The 22,426-nt window shown below is 40.5% G+C and overlaps 2 protein-coding genes across 9 annotated transcripts in view; one reads left to right on the forward strand and one right to left on the reverse strand.

Moving 5' to 3' along the window:
- The window catches only part of Spata17 (spermatogenesis associated 17), a 173,717-nt gene extending 162,498 nt beyond the window's left edge, over positions 1-11,219 (reverse strand). Inside the window, 2 exon segments of the mRNA XM_005348848.3 lie at positions 11,105-11,189; positions 11,192-11,219. Coding sequence (XP_005348905.1) covers positions 11,105-11,189; positions 11,192-11,219 — 113 coding nt within the window.
- A 253-nt stretch (positions 11,220-11,472) lies between these two features.
- The window catches only part of Gpatch2 (G-patch domain containing 2), a 154,281-nt gene continuing 143,327 nt past the window's right edge, over positions 11,473-22,426 (forward strand). For 6 of the 8 annotated variants that reach the window (XR_003377044.1, XM_005348849.3, XM_026779787.1 and 3 more), the window contains exons 1-2: positions 11,473-11,613; positions 19,428-20,144. Coding sequence is in view for 7 of the 8 variants with exons in the window: in XM_005348849.3 (XP_005348906.1) it covers positions 11,552-11,613; positions 19,428-20,144 (779 nt within the window). In the remaining variant the exon portion in view is untranslated. Of the gene's footprint in view, positions 11,614-18,849; positions 18,949-19,427; positions 20,145-22,426 lie in introns of all 8 variants that reach the window. The other 2 variants (XM_026779785.1, XM_026779786.1) reach the window with 2 other exon arrangements.

The raw sequence follows: 22,426 nt of genomic DNA on the forward strand, positions 1-22,426 counted from the left end.
GTAATTATTTCGGGTAGAGCTAGCCATGTGGGCGGCCGGGTGCCGGGACGCAGCCCGCCGCTCCTATTTCTACAGTAAAGTATCTGGTACATTGGAGAAGCTGATAAAATGTAACAGAAGAAACAGAGAGAGAGGAGGGAAGAAATAAGGAAATAAGAAAGAAGGAAAATAAGTAAAGAAAAATAAGCAAGACTGTGGTATTCAGAGTACGCTGTGTAATATTAAGATGTATAAAATCTTACAGTATCATCACTCTGGACAGTGAGCAACACATCCCCATAGGTTACAATTTTTGGTTTATAACAGTTTAAAAGGAAATAAATAAGGAAAAAGCTGGCCTAAGTATAAGATAAAAATATAATGCTGTTTCATACAGGTGCATGGAAATACATCAAAAAGGAACTGATGATTGACAAGTACCAAATGCTATGGGATGTCATGGCAACAAGGTTACTGTGCAAGGGACTACAGGGTAAGCAGAAGTCTTTCCTTTTTCTTTTAAAATTGTATCTGAGTTAATAGTGTGATATGATAGAGAAGCATGTAAAAATGTCATTTATGACACACAACAAGAACACAGCAATAAACCCAAGACACAGGATAAAGCTGACTCTTCCTATTAGCCATTTCCCATCAACATCTAATGGGTCTCTACTGGATCTACTTCCCATTTTAATACAGTCTGTTTAAATGACTGTAACCAGCTTCCTGTTCCTCACCAACAGTTCGCAGACATCTGCTTCTGCAACAAAGAGAGATAGGGATAAGGTACACAGCCTCACTTAAGACCTTTTAGAGTTCACACGTAGTTATCACCCTCACTGTTAGTGTACTGCACATCATTTCCGTCACCACACATGCAGAATAGAAGCAGCCAAGTTCACAGTGTTCTGAGTTTGCTTTATAATCTCTCCTGGTGACACCAGTCAAGTGGCAAATTAATCAGTTTCTATAGCATTAACAATAATGTATATAAAAAGGTATGCTGTATTAATATGTATATATATCACAAAATGGAAGAAATACAAAAATTACTAGTAGCCAACATACCACTAAGTTTTAATTATGCACTGAAATCTTATTTCCATACATAAATTTTTCTGTTGTTCTTTAAAAAAACATTGCTTCAAAGAAAATTTACAGAGACTTTGGTTAGCACTGGGATGCTGAGTACTCACACAATATGTCATGAACCACTAGACATTTTACATTTAAAATGAAAAACTGTGGGTAACACTTTATTTTAATGGTAAAATAATTAGTTCCAGATTATAATGTAAACCCTATAGCAGTGAATAAATTATGACATCTACATGGATTTGAAATAAATTTATTATGATCAGTGTTATCACAGTGAATACTGAATGAATTAATAATGATAAAAGACCCAGAGTATTAACAGCAATGCAATAAAACTTCAAGAGGAGCGAGGAAGTTTCTGGTCGCCTTGTCACCAGCTATAGGCATGGTAACTCTGAACAGGATATGTGCGTGTCAGAGGTCAAAATTAACTGGCAGTAAAGAGAAAAATAGAAAGATTATATGGGTAAGTATCTTCACAGTAATATGCAAATATTGTTTTTATATATCTCCAGACTGAACTTAGTCTGATCCACCTATATTAGCTATGAATAAATAAACACAAAATTACAAACCCAAAACTCTTCCCTTTCATTACTAGACAATAAGCAACTGTTTTAGACTATAGAAATAATATTTCAACATTGGCTGACCTATGTTATCAGATATGTTGATGTGTAGAATGACTCTTTTGCATATAATTTTTCTAGTCCTTAAAGGGCAAAACTATACTTGGTTCATATTTTATATTACAGTCATCACTGTGTTCTGATAAAAGGCACTTGATGGCAACAAAGAGGGCTGTTAGGAACTGGGAGCTTCATTTTTGTTTCTCATTAATATTCTCATTACTATTGTTGTTGCTTAACAGGTTAATGAGTATGGACCTGAAAGGACCCTAATATCAGGCCATAACCAGGAAACATCACAGTTTGCCACAAATATTTCTATTATTAGTGCATGTTAAAGTATCTTCTATTTACCACTCTACATTTCCTTTGTTTTCCTAAACAAATCCATAAGTAATGGATATGGGAAATATGTCTCTGCTGGACAATGTACAAAGGAATAAAGCCATATGGGCTATTAGAGTCTGCATGGGAAGATGAATGCCCACATCCTGGGGCTGAGTGGGGTATGACGCCATTGTATGTGTCTAGAAAGCACATATGGATGAAAAGCATGCCTTGTGGGCATCATGGCAAGGTGATGAAAGGGTCTACCTGTGAGAGCAGGCAACAGAGCAACTCAGATCTCACATGTTGGGAAAGGCATCCCAGTTGGCAGGGAGACAGACTGCATCAAGAAGGGTATCTATGACAGAGACCGGAGCACCCTCTGTGGTGATGGGGTTTGTTATACACAGGGAAAAGAACCCAATAAAGTAAGCGTGATCAGAATAATGAGGGGCAGGCACTTGATATCCTCGCAGGATATTGAAGCCAGATCTGGTGGTGCATTCCTGGGGTGCTAGCTGTTTGGGATGTGGATAAGAGCAATGCTGGAGTTCAGGAGTCCAGGAGCAACAGGGCACAAAGAGTGCAACTCAGGGTGCTGAATATGAAACCGTTTTCAAAATGAAATTATGGCTTTTAATATCTCCATCACTGACACAGAAATCAACACAGGGGTATAATGTGTTTTCACACACACACACACACACACACACACACACACACACACACACACACACACACAGTCCCTAGCTTTACCTATTAAGGATAACAGTACCCAGAAACACTCCCAATGGCAAGGTGAACGTACCAAAAGGAACAAAGGCTCCTTGGAGAAATGGATGGTGAGAAAACTGGAATACTTTTTTTTTGTCAGAAGAGTTGTGTCTTGTGTTGATCAGAACACAACAGAAAGTATAACATGGTTCTTATCGGCCAAAGGCCAGCATTAAAATAAGAGGAAGAAAGGACTCACTGACTAGGACAGAAGTATGAGCACACATTGATAATACATAAGTCTACAAATGGATGAGGAATAGGAAATACAGTTTCCAAGTACCTGCTTTAAAACACCCTCTTTAACTGAAAAGGAAAGAGAATATTCTAGTGGGAGATCCCTTAGTCATCTCCTTTGTCAGGTGGCAGAATGAATAAACCTCCAGTGACAGAATAGCTCCAGACTGTACAGAATCTGGTCACTACAGGGAGATGATCCCAGCATCACTCCTATGCCAATCCTCCCCAAAAGATGTGCCCTCATTCAAGGGAAAAACCCCAGAGAATACAAGACAACTAACCTGTAATAATCAAGAGGGAAAAGAAAAATCATAAAAACCAGAGAAAATATGCCACATTCAAGATAACTAAGAAAGATGGGACAAATGGGATCCTTTACCATTTTTTCTTTAACAATTACATACATGTAAACATTTTCACACATGTATACAATTTTGATCACTTTCACTTTCCTCTAATTTCCCTGACTCCCTTCCCTTTACCATAGATATCCTTCTTCTTCCCAAACAGTCCTTTCCCAATTAAAAACAAACAAAACCACGGCATTTAGGATTGCTTACACAATCATGGGTTGGGTTATTTGCTACAGCATAGATAAATTATCAGTGGCTGCTACACTAAGGAGGAAAATGATACTACCTCCCACAGTAACTATAAAAACCATTGTACTTCTGGAGGGGTGGGCACATAGGATCCTTTAGCTGTAACATTGTGAGGATATGCTATGGTTTTGTTTCAGGATGGCATAAATCTTTCAAAAATTATGAACAAAACTGGCAAAGTTGGAGCTTCACAGTGAAACAGAAGTAAGTATAAGCCAACACTCATTTTCTGATGTTGATGTTTGGAATATGGTTATATAGAGGGTTTGGTATGGGAAGAATTTGCGCAGTGATGGGCCATCAGGCAGGACTTTTCACTATTTACCCAATGAGAGAGAGAGAGAGACAGAGAGAGAGAGACAGAGAGAGAGAGAGAGAGAGAGAGAGAGAGAGAGAGAGAGAGAGAGAGAGAGATAGATATTCTGGCAAATTTTAATTTCAAATACTGTTTTAATTTCTAAAAGTTTTATTGTCACTTCTCCTAAGGTTGTTACATGCATGCTTTCCTCTTGATTTCTAAACTCACTGAAAAAGTGACTTTAAAGGCCTTATCTAGCTGCACCATTCTACATGCCAGCGCTTGTTTCCACTGATGGAAAGTCTTCACTCCTACTTAGAGGTGAGAGTCTGCTACCTGTTTGCTTCCCCGGGACTTAATGAACAGATACCAGATACTACACATGAGCCACTTTGAAGAGGTCAGAATTTTACCATAAATCACATCCAGGCAAAAACAAACAAATGGCTAGGGCAATTATCTGCTAATCTCATTTGTTTGCCTCTTTGAGATCAAATCCTACATTGGTTACTACACTGTGCTTAAAAATAATTTAAAAAGAATGTTTTCTTAATCTAGTTTGTCAAGGTTAGGGCCAACATTTTGATTATTAATGTTTTTATGCACAATTTAATCTTGGTTTCAAAACAAAACTTTTGTCTTAAAACGTATTTTTCGTATTGTTTATTTCACAAATAGTTTATGATTACTTAATTCTAAACATAAAAATGTAACTAAAACAGAAATATAACCAAGACTCTAATCTCCTCCATCCCCCAATTTTCAAAATTTAAATCCTTAAAGATTGCTTTATTTCCAGATCCATACTTTAGGAATTTATAAATTCCTACACTCTAAAATTGACTAAATACATTTTTACCTTAATTTGTTTCAAGGATATTTTTTCATGTCATGACGTACAAATGCACACATGTGAAACTTACATTTGTGTGTGCATGTGCACATCCTGACAAGGATGTGGAGAGCAGAGGACAGTTCCTAGGAGTCAGTTCTCTTCTCCACCATGTGGAACCTAAGAATCAAGCTCAGGTCATGGTTTTTGGAAGTGGGAGCCTTTACCAGCTAAGACATCTCCACAGCCCAATTTAAGCCCTTTTTACACTGCTGTGTGTATATCATATGTATACAGAGATAGAAATTGATCCCAATTTTTTCTTACAAAAGTAGTTTTTTAAAGATCACCTTGGCATGAAAAACATCATACATAAAATGATCTTATACACAAACTGTATACCTACAAGTCCATTTTTATATGGACAATAGAAAAAGTGACATTTTTGAGTCAAATTACATGATTTTGGTGCTATCAAAACGATACTGCTATATTTTAAAATAATTTATATTACCTAAATGTGCATTGATGTGGGACTCCCCTCTGCATATAATGAGTATGTTTTATTAGCATTGGTTAATAAAGAAACTGCTTTGGTCTATGGTAGCGCACAATATAGGTAGGTAGGAAAACTAAAGGGAAGGCAGAGAGAAAGAAGGCAGAATCAGGAGACGTCACATAGCTGCAGAAAGATGCCAGAACCTTACCGGTAATCCACAGCTTCATGGTAACACACAGATTAATAAAAATGGGTTATTTAAAAAGCAAGATGTAGTCAAAAGTGCACCTGAGCCACTGGCCAAACAGTGTTGCAATTAATATAGTTTTGTGTGATTATTCAGGTCTGGGTGGCCGGGAAATGAAAGAACAGTCTCTGTTTACAGTGCATTTCCCTCTTTTCTGCAATATTATTCATTTTTATTTCTCCCCCTTTTTGAGGGTGTGGTGGTTGTCATTTAGCCACACTAATCTCAGATTCCATGCCTGTCTGAAGACAGCCTTCACCTCCATATCACCACACTTCTGCCTTCCCAGTTTTGGGTTCCAGGTGTGTGTCACCAACCCTGGCCTCACTTCGCATTTTCAAATCCCTTTCTGTGAGTGCTTTATGGAATGATCAGGACACGGATAATTTCAGTAATTCTTTTAAAAGTTTTGCTTGTTTACTTTGATGCTGATCTCAAATTCATAGCAATCTTCCTGCCTGATCTTCTTAAGTAGAGGGATTATAGGTGTGAGCCACCATATCTGTCTTCCCTTACAACCTGTATGCTTTTGCTTTACTATTTGCAATATTTAATAACTATTAAGGACAGGACAGCCTATTCCTTAAATGCTATTGAGACATTTATATTTTGATTCATCTCAAACAACACATATACATAAATGTAGTCAGAAGACAAAGTAAGCATACAGCAAAACTTTGATCGAATGAGAGTTCTTTTAAAATTGTTGGTTGGGGAAGACTATTCCAAGAAAGACTAAAATCCTTAAAGCTAGGAGAACACCTTCACTAATTTGACTACCAAAAATTTCAACCAGACCTTAGATGTAGTGGCAAGTGCATTCTCACACTCTAAAGGCCTTGGGTTCCATTCCCAGTACAAACAGAAAATATAATAAGTTAAAAATAACTAACAAACTGGCATATCACTGCATCAAAGTCAAATCATCCCACTCTGCTGCTGGTTTAGGTCTGGGCAATGAGGGCAGGCTGAGAAGTGCTGGGAGTGTATTGAGAGATCCTTCTCCTGGGCTGAGGCAGGCTGGAGGATACTGACATTAGAGGCTGGAGAAAGGACCTAATATGGAGTTTGAATAGGAAACGTCCTCATTTGCTCATTGTCTGAATGCTTAGGATGTTGCTATATGTGGTGTTTGTGGAAACTTTAGGAGTTGGGACCTGACAGGACATTAGCCCACCTGAACTTTTTGTCCCTCTCCCCATTCCCTCTGCCTTGCTAAAAAACCATTAGATTACACTACTAAAGCTAGCCACAATGGTCTATTCCCTTATTTGGTCACTTCCTCCTGAGGTTGACTACTAAGGTCCAGCAATCAGAAGCTCCCTTTAGTTCATCTAATTAACATGTCCAATTAAAATTAAACAACTCATCCTAACACAGGGTTTTCCCCTATACCTTTATAAACCGCCATTTGCCTATGTGGCACGTCTGTCTTGTCTCTATCCAGAGGCAGTAACACTGTCCCTCCTGACAAATATCCCTGTCCCTTTCCCTTGTAGTCTCCCCTTTCTCCCTGTCCCCATCTCCTTTATCACCATACTCTAGCCCATTCTGAGATAGACCTCCCCGTTTTCTTTTTAGAGGAATGACACCTGTAATGTAATTTGCTGATGTTTTTCTGTCAGAATCAGAAAGCAGCCACTTGAAGGGTTTTCTTCCCCACTTAATAAAGGATTTCTCTGTGAAAACAGATGGTTGAGTGTGCTTTGTACCTAATCTGGGGTCAGGAAAGGAGCTCGTGCCGTGTCAGAGTCCCCTTCAGGACACAGCTTGGAGGATGTTGGCCACAGGGACCCCTTCTCATTATAATCCTTGTTTTCTGTTATACTTTCTGCTTCCTGCCCGTGTGAAGTGAAGAATCCCCTCTGCCACATGCTCCAGCTGCCCAGGGGCATAAAGTCAAGTGACCCACGGACTATCCCCTCTGAAATCAAGAGCCAAAAAGGTCATTCACCCCTTAGTTTATCTCAGGCACTAGATCACAGTAATAAAAGCCAAACTGCAACATATATGGCACAACAATCCTCAAGACTATTGCCTGGCATTCCTCAAAGACTGAAAAGGAAATTTTCAATTTGCCCAAGGAGATGTCTAGAAAGAACATGTACGGTGCCGTATGAATTCCCCTGAGAACAGAAGGTATCTTCTCGGTCCTAGTAATGTGATACTCATTACAGTTAAACTGTTATGTGCTCCAGCTGACATGCTCACTGCTTGTTAAACCCTTTTGTCTGTCTTCCCTATCCTTCTTTAGGTTTCTTCCCGATTATACTTTCACTTGATTACAGATGAACAATCTAGTATCTGTTTCTTTGGAAGAGTGCTCATAGATGACACACTCAGTGTGTTTAGATGTCAGAAATGTTTTTCGCCTCCTCACTACAGCAAGAAACATTGCTAGGATTCTTAAATTGTTTTGAATAGTAAGCAATTACTAATTTTTCTGTCTTCTAAGTTCATATGTTGAAGAGGCGAGGTATCCTATGGAAGTCTTTCTTTAGTAAATACTTCTTCCCTTTCGGTCTAGACCAAAAATCGTGAGAATCTTTTTCCTTAGTATTCTTAAAATTATGCTGGATAATATGTTAATGAACGCATGGTGGTTTGAATGATAATGGCTCCCATAAAGTCATGTGTTTGAATATTTGGTCCTCAGTTGGTAGAATAGCTTGGGAAGGGTTAAGGAGATGCGGCCTTGTTGGAGGAGGTGTGTCACTAGTGTCAGGCTTTTAGGTTTCTAAAGACTCATACTTGCTCTTGCTCTCTCTGATTCCTGCCTGTGGGTCAAGATGAAAATGCTCAGCTACTCTACCAGCACCTGTCTGCCACAGAGAAATCAGCAGCAAGGAGTGTTGCAGGCAGGGAGTGGAAGCAGTCCAAGAGAGAATGTGTTGCTGTCAGCCAAGTTTCAAGGAGCAGTCTAAGTCCTTTAACATTAGATATGGGACCATAGGATTCGCACTTTGTCCTGCTGGGTTTTGGCCACACTTTGTTCCAGTATTTCCTCCCTGAGCCCCCTACTTATCTTTAGGAATGGCAATGTATCGTCTGTGTAATTGTATGTTCAAAGTATGTAATTTGCTTTTTGCTTTTGATTTTAAAGGGGTTTATAGTTAAGACATTGCCTTGAGTCTCAGAAGAGACTTGAGAGTTTTAAACTGTGTTGAGATTGTGAGAAACTGTTGGACTAAATACATTTTGTGTTATGATGCGGGCATGAACTTATGGAAGTCAGGGATGGGAATGTGGCGGTTTGAGTGAGAATGCCCTCATAGGCTCATAGATTTAAAAACTCGGGTTTCCAGTTGGTGGACCCGATCGAAGGAGATTTAGGAAGTATGGCCTTGTTAGAGATGCTTTGTCACTGGGGGTGGACTTGCTGTTCTCTGCCTTGAGCTCATGGATCAAGATGTAAGCTCTCAGCCAGTCATCGCTGGAGCACCATGCCTCTGTCATGCTTCTCACTATGATGATCATGGATTCACCCTTTGGAACCTCGCCCCTCTGTTTTCTAGAAATTGCTTATCCAAACAAGAGAAAAGTAGCTAAGACAGTATGCGTTTTGAAGACATTTTATGTAGGACTCATTCAGAGCTACATTCTTCCTTTGGTTTAGTAAATTCTACTTCCAGTGTTCCTTGTCATTGATAGATAATTTTTCAACTCACACTCTAAATCCTGCGGTGCCTGTCACTTATGAAGCACACTGACATATCTGACAGGTAATTCTTATCACATTATTTTTAGTTGCCTCTATTTATGGATTCTTTCCTCGTTCACTATCCTAAAACAATTTCTTTTCAGGAGCACTTAATCTGTTTTAAATTCATCTATTACTTTATCAATTAAAAAGTTTTAAAAATCGGTCCTGAGGATCACTCAGGTCACAGGCTTGGCAGCAGGAGCACTATCTTCTCTGCAATCTCTCTAGCCTACGTTTATGTTTTATGTGCTCACCTTTTTCCTGTGACCTCCCACAACAAGCTTTTGTTCTGCTCTACAATTTCAGGTATGTATTCCTTCTAATTCTCTAATCCAGTCAAGAAGTGGTTGGTCACCCTCAGAATATCTACGCACCGACTGCACTAGTGGACAAGTCTTCCCAGGCAGTTCAGTATTTAAGTACACAGGATCTGTAGCTGAGTGTGATCCCTAATGACTTGTTTCCTCCAACAGCCTGCATAGCGTGGCCTGCTAGCTAGCAGAAAGAAACTGACAGCTCGCTTTTAACCTAGAATGCCATCCCTATTCCTCTTTAAATGACATGGCTCCATAAATGGCTGCTATAAGGATGGGATTGTTTCAATTATATATCGATGCCATAAACAAAAACAAGACTGCCACATAACTCTAAGTGGATGTTAAAAGAATTTCTGAATGCTTAACATAAGAATCCAGCTGTTGTGTGCTTATCTAAAGATGATTATTTGGAAGTTTCAGTAATTATTTGGCAAATAATTATCATGGTTATTACATTTCAGGAAGTAGAAAAGACACTAGAGACTGAAATAATGGTTAAAAAAAAAAGCAACGCTCCTAGCATGAGGAAGATCCATTCTGTCTCACAAAAGCTATGATACTGAATCACTGCCCTTGGCAGTTGTTCCACGTACACGATGAAACAATAACAAAAGCGCAGGCACGAGATGTACTTAGGGTAAGGGTTGTTCAGCAGGACTTTCTCACATTGACATCTTTTCCCACTGGTCTGCTAGATCATTGTATATGATCACAATGTAATATTCTTTTCGTGGTTTCTTCTAAGTTAGAAAAACTGCTGGCCCATTGCTTCCCGTTTAAAGGACCCTTTCCATGGACAGGACATTTGGGTGTGTTTGGCGGGGTGGAGAATGCTGTCTTGGCGCTTGCTCACTTACAGGCACTAATGATCTTGTCACAGTGGTTTAGAAACGTTCACTTTAAGACAGATGAATCCCAGAACAATTGAATTCCATGTCTGTGAGATAACGGAAGCTAAAATTCCTTTTTGGATACTGACATTCTGTGCTCGTGGAACTTATTGGGTAGCCCGGGTAACATCAATTGGGCTGCTAAACCTTTAACATGGAAAATAAGTTTAACCAAACCAAATTGTTCAGGGTTGATTTTTAAATACAGAAAAAACAGTGTTTGGAGAAAGACTCCCATATAAAGTCCAGGAGAGCCTTGAATTCTCTGTGTAGCCAAGGCTGGACCAGACTCCCAGTGATTCACTTGCCTCAGTTTCCCTAGTAAGGGGCTTCACTTTATAGTCATAGGGCTCTCCTTAGAGCATAAAAGCCTATTAGTGATCCCCCCCTCTCTCTCTATATATATATACACAACTATATTATTATATATTATGATACAACATATTATGCAATATATGCATGCAGTATTTATTGCATGTGTATTGTAATATATGGTATGTTATATAATATATATATACACACACATAAAAATATCCACCTGTGTAATATATACTTCCTATCACATTTGAGTCCCCATGGGGAAAATTGTGAGGATATTTATTCAATATGAATTAAATAATTTGCTAACAGTAAACTTCTTTTGCGACCCCTCTTTCCACTACTCACCGGTTCCTAAAGTAGTACTGAGTTTCTAGAAAGGACGATCGAGCCTGAAGCTTAGCTAAAGTAGCCATGGCCTCCAGGCCAGGGGTTTACCAAAGTTGTTACTATGGGTCTCCATGACAACTGGGCTGAACCAAGTGAACTTCCTGCTCACTCCCCTTTCCTTTCACTCTGTGTCAGTTTCAAGTGACTGAACAGAGAATTCGGATTTTTTTACGTGAGAACTGACTTCAGCCGACTGTCTCCTATTTCCTCCAGGACTGCTCGACAGGTACAGCCGCCAAGCGAAGGGGAGCGAATGGTCGCTTCCGGCTTCCGGTTTCCGCCTCCAGCCCGCTTCCGGAAGTTCCTCTCAAAATGCTGAAGTGCTGTGTGCAAGTGGCCGGGGTTGCGGGAGTTGGAGTCGGTCCTCGGGCCTGAGCCTCGAGGCCGCGCTCCTGTGTGTCGTTGATGTTCGGGGCCGCCGGACGCCCAGCGATCGGAGCCGCCGCTGCCGCCCCCGGGAAGAGCTGGTGAGAGCGGCGGGCCGCTGAGGACGGGGCGGGCGCGCAGGCGGGTAGCCCCCTCGGGGCTCCCGGACCAGGGACGATCACTCTAAGCTCCGTCAGGCCTGGTCCCAGACGCCCCTGCTAAACTGGTCACTTTGGACCAAATTCTACGAATGATGGAATTCCAGAAATCCACATCAGGCCTGGTGGTCCCTGTCGCCCCTGCTAAACTGGTCACCTTGGACTAAATTATGATGGAATTACACAAATCCACAGTTCTGGAAGTTTCTTAGTGGAAGAGCTTTCAGGCTCCCATACTCCCTGCGCAGCACGGTTTAGGGAAAACCTAGAAGTTTCCCACTACCTAGAAGGTTCTGTCCCAGTTCTCGAGAGATGAGTGTTGTCCAACAGCCTTAAGTTTTGGGTTGGAGTTGGTCTTTAGTGACCATGACCTATTGCTGTAAGTTTTCAAGTTGCTTTTTTGCAAATTATACTTTATCCTGTTGGTATCCCCGTGATACGAGACTGTCGCAGGCCTACAAGAAGTGGCTAAGTTTCCCAGTGCCCGCCAGTGCGAGGTTTTGGATTTTCTTCATTTGAGAGCTGAGGTCGACTCCGCCCCTGACACACACACCCCGTTTCTCCCAAGGCTTTTCCCTGCAGATAAACAAAGTGAAATGAGAAAGTGGATATCCTGCCGACAATCTTGAAACGTAAAAATCTGACTGATAAGTCAAAACAAGTGCGGTTTTAAAGCCCATGCCTGTTTGCAGAATCAGAAAGAGCCCAAGGAATTCGACTGGGCTGTGATCGCAGATCCTTTTGCCTCCCTATGACGGAAAAGTTGAACATTTTTACGTCCAGTGCTGTATTTAGATCTCTTCACTCTAGAGATCAATTTTTAACGAGTGTCGATTTTTTCTCGTGACTCTGAAATTCTCCCAACTTTCAGCTAGTAAAATGGAGAATGCTTTTATAATGGGCCATTTTTAATTGCTGTAGTCAGCTTGGGATAAGAGGCATAGTTGTTAATGTGTTAGCTTGTATTAGTCTTGGCACCTGTACATGCTGGGCCATGATGTACACTTGACCATGATCAAGGGGCTTCCCAACGTCGTGGTCTTCCCTTTCAAGCATGCTTTCTCGATTCGGTGTCTCGGTGAGGCGTGGGGTGGAATGTGCTCAGTCCATTGGTTTGGGCTTCCTGGAGAGGAAGGAATTTGTGTGACAGCTGACAAAACCAAACACCTCTGGCCCTTTTTTCTCATCACCGGTCTTGCACAGAGACTCTGCACATTGCTGGGCTGGTACTTGAAACGGGATGTGCTTGCTAGACTGACTGTCTTAACCCGAGGGAAAACTCTTCATTCCTAATGAGACAAGAGTGTCCTCAGCACCGACCAGTTTGTGGTTTTGAAAGAAATTCTTAAAGTACGTCTTGCTTGGCCGAAGAGATGTGTTCCCCAAAAGTGGACCCTTTATTTTCTAGTGTGTATGCACAAGTGTGCAACCCTTCAGCCCCCCCCCCCCAACCACACCGCTTGTTACTGTGCTCCCTCTTTCTTTCCCCTTCCCTTCCTCTCCCTGTGACAGAGTTTTGTTCTGAGCCCAGGCTGACTTCCACCTGGTGACCTGCCGGTCTCAGCCTCTGCAGTACCGGGATTATAGGCTCGTGCTGCCTTGCCCAGGCTTTGACAATTCCTCGTCCTTGTTCCATTCGTTGAACTGCCTTGCATGTTTGTTTTATCCAAATTGTCAAATTCCCGTGCTATTAGTGGTTGCCACCAGTAAGTCGTTAATTGGTGTTGGCTCTATCTATGTATGTCATCTCATGTATGTAAACCCATGAGCTTTCATGTAAGTGCGCTGCATTCTTTACATATTAGATGAGGTGACAGCAGAGGTGAAGTTAATTTAAATAACTTCTCTAAGGGACTGATTTGCAGTATGGTTCTAGTGTGCTTAAAGAAAATTCCTCAATGCCCTGATGTACTCGTTATGTCTGACTAATGTAGTATCTATGAATTGGAAAGGTACTTGCCCAGATTTGTAAACCAACCTCCAATTTCTGAGGTAGTGTATTTTTATTTAATAGACCACGCTTTGTGGCTTTGATAACAGTAAAAAGCCATTAAGGTGGATTCTGGACCTTTGCTTTTGTTCTGGAATTCCATTATTTGTATGTTGATTTTTATTATTATCTGGGAAACTGTATCGGAGAAACTGGTTTTGAGCAGCTAATTTTGGGGAGAGGGGAGTGTCTTGATTCCTAAACCTTTAAGTTTGCTTAATTGAGCATACTCCTTCAGTTAAAGATCAAAGCAATAGAAAGTCTGATTTGGGGCAAATAGTCGTGGGGAAGCTTTTGGCATTGTTGTATGCCAAGCGGGAAACCTTTAAGTTATCTTTGATCATTTGCCTTTATTTTTACCTTACTTAAGCTATTAGAATGCTGTCTTACCAATGTAGCAGGAAAGTTAAATCCGTATTGTCTGAAGATTTTAGTGAAATTACATTCACTGAGTCAGCCTTTGATTTGTAGACCCTACATATTCTTATCATCTGGTATATATCAAACAGTATGGTAGTTATTCCTATTTAATCCTTAGCTGTTTTCATATTTCTAATCTAGGAATTCAAGATATATATCCAGTAAATATTTATTGTGCAATTATCATATAAAAGCAATAATCAAGACATTTCCAACAAATCTGGTTGACAGAATGAATTACTTTTAAATTCCAAAATTTTTGTCTAGTTTGGCTTAGATTCTGATGGCATTTCATTTAGGCACTTTTTAAATGAATAATTTACATTTTGAGAGTAATTAGAAGCAGTGAGAAAAGTTTGGATGACTTGAAGTCAGTTACTAAGTGAAGTAACAGAAAATCAAAAAGTGGTCTCCAAGTAAAATAAGTGAGCTCACATTATTAAATCATTAGCTGAAAAGTAGAATTAGACTTTACTCTTTCCTTCCTTCCTTTCCTCCCTTCCTTTCCCTCCCTCCCTCCCTTCTTTCTTTTGCACTTAAAGGCCAACCAATTTAGTTCTCAAATTTTTTTCTAGGGTAAAGAGGAAAGAATGTTTCCTCCAGTGTCTATGGTGCCAAAGTGACAAAGCTGCAGCTCCCAGCAGACCCAGCAAATGGACGCCATCAGTGATTTGGCATCCTTAGGGGCACGGATTCTCCTGCTTGTTCCAGAACTTTGTAATTCCTAACTGGGGAAGACAGATTCTTTTCTTTAATCCTCTTGTTATTCACATCTGTGTATTAAAGTAGAAATCAGATGCCTTGAAGACAGGGTTTCAACTCTGTAGCCCAGGATAGCCTCCTTAAGCGCTGAGATCACGGGCAAGGTCCACCATACCAAGCCTTAAGACAGTATTTCTTTTTGTTTTAAGATTAATCTTTTCATGTATGTTCCTGTGTGCATGCAAAGAAGAACATGAAGGTTCTAGGAGCCACACTCGTACCATTTTAGCTTGTGATAAAGGCTCATTTTGATAAGTAACAATGTGATTAAGACAGAAAAATTTCAAGTCCCAGTGAGCAGCAGAAAGTTTCATATTTAAGATATTTCTTATTGATCATATATTGTTTGATTAGCCATAAAATGTAAGCTTTACCTTTAGCATGGCATCTTTCACCATTTATATGTTTATCCATTGCTATAATCTCTATAAACTATTGTTTATTCATTTTCATCTGAACCTTTTGACTATTTGCTGCATACCTGTAAGGACAAATAGCTTTCCCTAAACAACTCTATTTTTGAATATTAAATAAAATGCAGTAGCTAACATGATATGGAAATAATATTTTCCTGTTTGTGAGTAGTCATAAAGCATACAATTATAAGCATAGTTCTTGACTTACTATGTACACACATTTATATTTATGTAGACCTGTGGGTTGTGACTCCTTGGAGGGTCATTTACAGGGGTCACATATCAGATAGCTACATTATGATTCTAAACAGTAGCTAAATCACAGTTAAGAAGTAGCAGTGAAAATAATTTTATGGTTGGAGTCACCACAGCATGAGGAGCTGTGTTAAAGGAGATGGAGAACTGTCCAGTTGATGGCCTTTTACCTGGAAGATGTAAGGGAAACAATGTAATGATTAATTTTCTAATATTGATGGCTCATCACAGGGATTTTGCTTGGAAATGAGTTGTGGAAAAGTCAGAGCCTATTCTGGGTGAAAGGTGATTGAACTCTGAGTTGAAATGATATTAAATAGATTTTTTTTCTGTGTTTCTGCAGTTTTGAAAGTACCCCTAAAGTAATTTTCTTCTGTCAATTTATGCTTGCAAGACACCATAGAATTCACTGGACTCTTCTAGTTAAAATACTTTTATTTTTTCTCAAGAGAACAATAGACAATTGAGTAACGCTAGCTTAATTTGAAAGAGATTCTAAGAAAATATGCTTCCATTCTTAGTCATGTTGGTTATATAGTGCTAAACTTTATTAGTTTTAGAAATCTTTTTCAATAAAAGTTAGTTGATAAGGAGCTGGAGAGCTAGGTCTTCTGGAAAAACATGTAAGAGCACTGGCTACTCCTCTAGAAGACCCATGTTCAAATCCCAGGCACCCACATGGCAGCTCACAACCATTTGTAACTCCTGTGTGTTAATAACTCCGTCCCAGGGGAGTCCTCCAACCCTCCTGGCCTTCCTGTGCACTGTATACAGTGTAGACACATATACATAGGCAAAACACTGTACATGAAATAAAAATAAATGAGGAAATTAAAAACAATCCATGGTGAGTGTCATATTGCAGTGTTTAAATGGCTGAATTAGCCTGCTCAGACATTAAGACCTCTGGCTAATCCAGGCATGGTTGTCTAGCCCGTGATGCCAGCACTTAAGCTGAGTGAGGAAGGGTCTCAGTTCAGGCTTTCCTGCCTACACAGGAAACAAAGAAGCCGGCACCAAGGCCACCTCCTTTTCTCATCAGAAGTAATGTGCCAAACTGCCTTTAAAATAAACCAATTTTATGTGGAGACTTATTTATTCATTAATTTCATGTCTGAGGAAGGGTCTCAGTTCAGGCTTTCCTGCCTACACAGGAAACAAAGAAGCCGGCACCAAGGCCACCTCCTTTTCTCATCAGAAGTAATGTGCCAAACTGCCTTTAAAATAAACCAATTTTATGTGGAGACTTATTTATTCATTAATTTCATGTCTTAACATGAAATTTTGAACTATCTGTTCACTCAATGATAAGATCATTTTTGTAAAAAAAAGGCAGTTATTTCTAAACCAATAATAGAACATTTAAGAGAAAGGACCCCAATTTTAATGCATATGAAGCTGTCTTTAAGTGAATTTTGTTTAAATACGCAGTATTATATTCAGAAATAATAGGCTTTTCAGATTACACTTCTTCCAGAGAGCTGGTGTTAAAGGAAAGGAGCAAGTTATTCTTCGCAGGGAAAGAAAACAAATAGGCAGTTATTAGTACACAGGTAGTAGTGAAAGATCCATCTGACTTTTCAAAGTAGCCAGCGCTATAGGCTCTGTAGACTTGGGAACCAGTTCAGATGTGATGCCCAGGTCAGGATGCTGTAGTCTGAAACCTTCTATACTGCAGGAGTTCTATACTTTCTTCCTTTGAAGGAAGAATGAAATCTCAGCTGCTTTCTAGAGTTTCTTCAAAGTATGTGCTTGAATTGCCATGCGTATGAAACTGTTCTGAATAGACTTTTTGTTTACACGTTCACATTGTGGAAGGAGCTCTGTCTGGAGCATGCTAATCCCAGGTAGCTGGAAAGCAGCAGTATGTTGTTGAGTTGCTCACATTTTATTCTCCCAGCCCTGCAAGGTTGTTTGATCCTCCTCAGCCACACTGCTCTGGGTGTTGTGTGGATTTAGGTTCTCTAGACCGTTTTCCTGTTGAAAACATTCGACACAGATAACCATGTTCACTGAATCTGTCTTAACAGTTAAAGTGGTGAAACTAAACTCTGGAGTGGCTGATGGAATTGGGGCAGCTGTCCCCCATAACTGATTAGCACCGGTGCTCTGGAATCCGATGTTAGGCTTAAACCCCCTTTCTACCACTTCGATTGGTCACAGTGACAGATGTATTGCTATTTCTGTCTTGTTTGTCACCTCAAGTTGTTTGAGAATGAAATGAGGTAATATAGCTAGTAAATATTAGTAGATAGTAAATGCTTAGCTGTTAGAGGATGTATGTAGCATTGTAACAATAAAGCTCACTAAATCACCTTGTTTGTTTTTAGGTTTTAAAATGAAAAGTTACAGACTATTACAGGGCACTTGCTAAAGCTTACAATATATAGATTACAGAGATATCTGTAACTGGAGATTATATAGGCCAAGGGTTGGGAAATTGGTAGGATACCACTTGATTTTATTGAAAATGAAAGCAAGCCACTTTATGGGACTCATTCATTTCTGGCCACTTTTACATTATACTGAGAAACTGAGTGATGAGAGACTGTATGGCTTACACAACCAACTATTGTAATCTAGCCCTCTGCCAAAAGAGTGTGTTTATCCCTCTTATAAACTCTACAAGCTCTATTGGCCTCTAGAGGACTCTTGAGGATATTTTGATGCCTGTCTAACGTAGTCTGAGAAGTGCTAGGCCATAATCTATATGAGAAAGGTACATATCTGAAGTACCCATTACATTTAAAAATTGTCACACCAGCTAATTTAACATCACTGGGATCTGAATTTGTAAAGAACTACGTGATTTATTAAAACTTGAAAGTGCCACAGTTGCTGACCACTAAACTAGACTGCTTTGGAATGTGTTAATGATGGGTCCTTACAGACCTCTGAGGTTCCAGTTTGGAATTGAATACAGTCTCTTTATCGCTGGTTTGTGAGTGTTTAGTGGCCTAAAGATATGCCTACTGTTTTGTTAAACTTTCTTTTAAGTCTTAAATACATTTGGAAATACCTGTCGGTCTCCCTCTGATATCATGGCAGTGGTGAGGTAAAATTTATGGGAAGTGGAGGGGTTTATGCTTCCTTTCCCTAGGAATTAACGGGCAGGGAAGGGACAGAGACCGTTAAGGTTCTTGGTTTTAGAAAAGGGGCAGGTGAGGAACAGTGGCTTATGTAGAAGAATGTATCCCATGATTACATAATAATCATGTAAAAATCCTGAGATCCTGTGTGAGTGTGCATGTGTTTCCCCATGTGGCTGCATGTGTATGCCATAGACTGACATCCAAAGGTACTCCTCAGTCATGTTTCTCCCTTATTCTTTTTAAGACAGAGCCTGTCATTCAACCTGGAGCTTGCTCTTTCCTAACTGGCCGGCCAGCGAGCCCACAGGATCTGCCTGTCTCTGCAAGAGTGCAGGGGTTACAGGTGCGCACCACAAGTCCAGCCTTTCCGTGGGTGCTGGGGATCTAGATGTAACTCTTTATGCTTATGCAGCGAGAGCTTAGCCTACTGAGCAACCCTCCCCTAGCTGATACTCTATTTAACCTGTCTTGAAGTGATTTCAATGTTAAGCACTTACCTTTTAAGACAAAATCTGCCAGGTCTTCCAGACTGACTTCAATCTTAAACTTAATTCTTCTGTCTCAGTTTCCTGAGTGCTAGGATTATAGATAGGTATATACTTTCTCACCCAGCCATTCCTATGTTTAATTTAAAAAAAGACCCACAGAACTTATGCAAGAAGAGTGTTAAGGAATCAGATTGCAGCTCTCAGACTTTGCAATCATATGTCCTTCAGCATCTTGTAAAGAATATTAATTCCAGCCACGTTTAGAATGAAATGCCTGTGTGGAAGACTAGGGTAACACCAAGTGACTTTATTTCTCCTTCTCTAAAATGTCTAGGCATTTCAGTCGAACGATGGAAGAGCTTGTTCATGACCTTGTCTCTGCACTGGAAGAGAGCTCTGAGCAAGCTCGAGGTGGCTTTGCTGAGACGGGAGATCACTCTCGCAATCTGTCTTGCCCTCTCAAACGCCAGGCCAGAAAGAGGAGAGGGCGGAAGCGGAGGTCCTATAATGTCCACCACCCCTGGGAGACTGGCCACTGCTTAAGCGAAGGCTCTGATTCTAGTTTAGAAGAAGCAAGTAAAGACTACAGAGAGAACCACAACAATAACAAGAAGGATCATAGTGACTCCGATGACCAAATGTTAGTGGCGAAACGTAGGCCATCTTCAAACTTAAATAATGGTGTTCGAGGGAAGAGACTCCTGTGGCATGAGTCTGATTTTGCTGTGGACAACCTTGGGAACAGAACCCTCCGCCGGAGGAGGAAGGTAAAGCGCATGGCAGTGGATCTCCCACAGGACATCTCCAGTAAAAGGACAATGACCCAGCTGCCTGAAGGCTGTAGAGATCAGGAAATGGACAACGAAAGAGCTTACCAGTACCCAGAGTTTACCCGGAATAAAGTTAAGAAAAGGAAGTTGAAAGTGGTTAGACAGGGACCAAAAGCCCGAGAGGAAGGAGTGGTTTTGGAGAGTGAAGAAACGAGCCAGAGCAATAAGGACAGAATGGAGTATGAAGAACAGAAAGTCTCCGATGAGCTCATGAGCGAAAGGTAACATGTTTGTCTGCGTGCCGGGGGCTGAGTGTGTTTTATATTTTAATTAATTCTTTTAAGATAATTATAAACTGCCATAATGATAGTGGTATTACTTTGTAACTAGATATATATTTCTTTATAATTTATAGCATCTTCACACAAAGAAAAATTGCTTATTTGATTTATTCAAAGTGTTAGTTGTGTTATAACTGTCTTAATTTTCAGCTATAAAGAGAAAAAAGAAATGACTTTTCTACGGGAAAAGATTTGCTTTTGAGCCACTGCTCTTTGGGATATCTCACTGTTCATGTCATTATGCAGCTTCAGCCTTTGAAGAATTTTAGGGTGCATATTCATTATTTTGATTCCTGATGTCGAAAATTCAAACATGTGGTGTATGGGGCTTGGTGTTAATCTGTAGCTTGCTAGGGAATTCTGATCACTAATGAGCTATTAAGACCCGATTTATGGCGTGGAAGCAGCAGAGTTTGGTCCTTAGAAAGATGGGAATTGTAGCATTTGTGTGTTAGTAAGGTGTCCACTCATCTCAGGAAGCAGACCAGCTCTAATCTAATTGCCATGTGCTCCTTGCACGTCAGCTCAGAGTGCACCTCTGCCGTTTATCCAGCTGCTTGTGAGAGCAGAGGTGCCCCTTGTCCTGTTCGTCACAGCCCTCAGTGTCTGATGGCCAGAAAGCAATGGTCCCAGAGAAGACATGTGACTTTTAACTTGTAGCATTGGCCTCATTTTGGTCTTGGCGATCATGGGCTATAGATATTTGGCTATATGTGGGTGTGTTTGCAAGTGTGACCACAGTTAATAGGACCCAGCTGGAGGTGACAGAGTTTATTAGACAGCTTACTGTCTACAGAGTTTTCCTCAAAAGTAAAAAAGTTTTTGAAGAAGGTTTTGAAAAGTTGTTGTCTTTCAAGGAAGTCATTGTTTTTGTTCAAGGAATAGGGTGTGTGGTATTCTGGTACTGGATCATTGTCACTGAGGAGCGCTTAGCCAAAAGCCCTTAGCTCCGTTGCCCATTGCTGAGGGTGTGTGGCCATGCAGTAACAGTTTGACTTCTGGGCTTTATACAGATTGCCTGCTTTTCTGGTTGATTGTGGAAGCCCCTCCTTTTTGTTTTCTATGTCTTCTTTTTATTCATCTGTTTCTTACACTTTCCACCCTGGAACAACAATGAGGTGTTTCTTCTTTTCAACAAAAATCAGGGTCAAGTAGGTATATCAGGTTTTCCAGTTATTCACCTGTCAGGTACATAGTTTAAATATGATATTTTAAATAAAATAATGTTAACTATATTTCCTCTGATTTAAACTTTTCTTTATACCAGTTTTCTGTTGCCACTTAAGGGTTCTGTGCAACTTCTTCTGTGGGAAGGATTGCTACAGAGTGAAGGAATCTTCTATTTCCAAAGTTTTCCAATTTAAGAAGGTTTCTGTTTCTTGGACTTGATTTATTAGTAGAAAACTGTGTGTGTGTAGCATTTGATGGCTGCAGTGTACATTGCTAGCTCAAAGGCTCATGATACAGACTCTCCACCATGCCCTCGGATGGAGTAGGCAGACAAGCAAGCATTGAGAACAGGACATACTATGTCAAAGGCACTTGTGAACGAAGGCTTCTCAAAGGAACTGTGTTTCAAAGCGAGAAGCAGACTTGTTCAGAAAAGGAGGAATGGAGTTTGAGCCAGGAAGTGGCATGACTGGAAGAAACAGCCTGTGTGAAGACATAGACTGTCAGATCAGTGTAGGGTAACCTGCAGCTCATTGCCACGAAAAAGTATAGGGGATCTGGGCCATAGTAGCAGCATTTCTTGAGGGTCTGTGTGGTTTAGATTTCATCATGTAGGCAGTGGGAAGTTTTGGCAATGAAGAAACTTACGACAACAGAATCTTGGCAGTAGTGTTCTGTTTACTTTTGGCTGACCTCAATCCATACAGCGAAGGGTAAAGTATGTCTGTGCTGGTACTTGGGACCTATTTTAAGAGTAAATCTCAATGGGAAGCTGCGATGGGAAGCTGCAGTGGGAAAGCTGCAGTGGGAAGCTGTATTGGGAAGGCTGCAGTGGGAAAGCTGCAATGGGAAGTTGCAATGGGAGCTGCAGTGGGAAAACTGCATTGGGAAGCTGCAGTGGGAAGTTGCAATGGGAGCTGCATTGGGAAAGCTGCAATGGGAAGCTGCAGTGGGAATCTGTATTGGGAAAGCTGCATTGGGAAAGCTGCAGTGGAAAGCTGCAATGGGAAGCTGCGTTGGGAAAGCTGCAGTGGGAAAGCTGTATTGGGAAA

This window comes from Microtus ochrogaster, chromosome 6, assembly GCF_000317375.1.
Source record: "Microtus ochrogaster isolate Prairie Vole_2 chromosome 6, MicOch1.0, whole genome shotgun sequence".
NCBI classification, from domain to species: Eukaryota; Metazoa; Chordata; class Mammalia; order Rodentia; family Cricetidae; genus Microtus; species Microtus ochrogaster.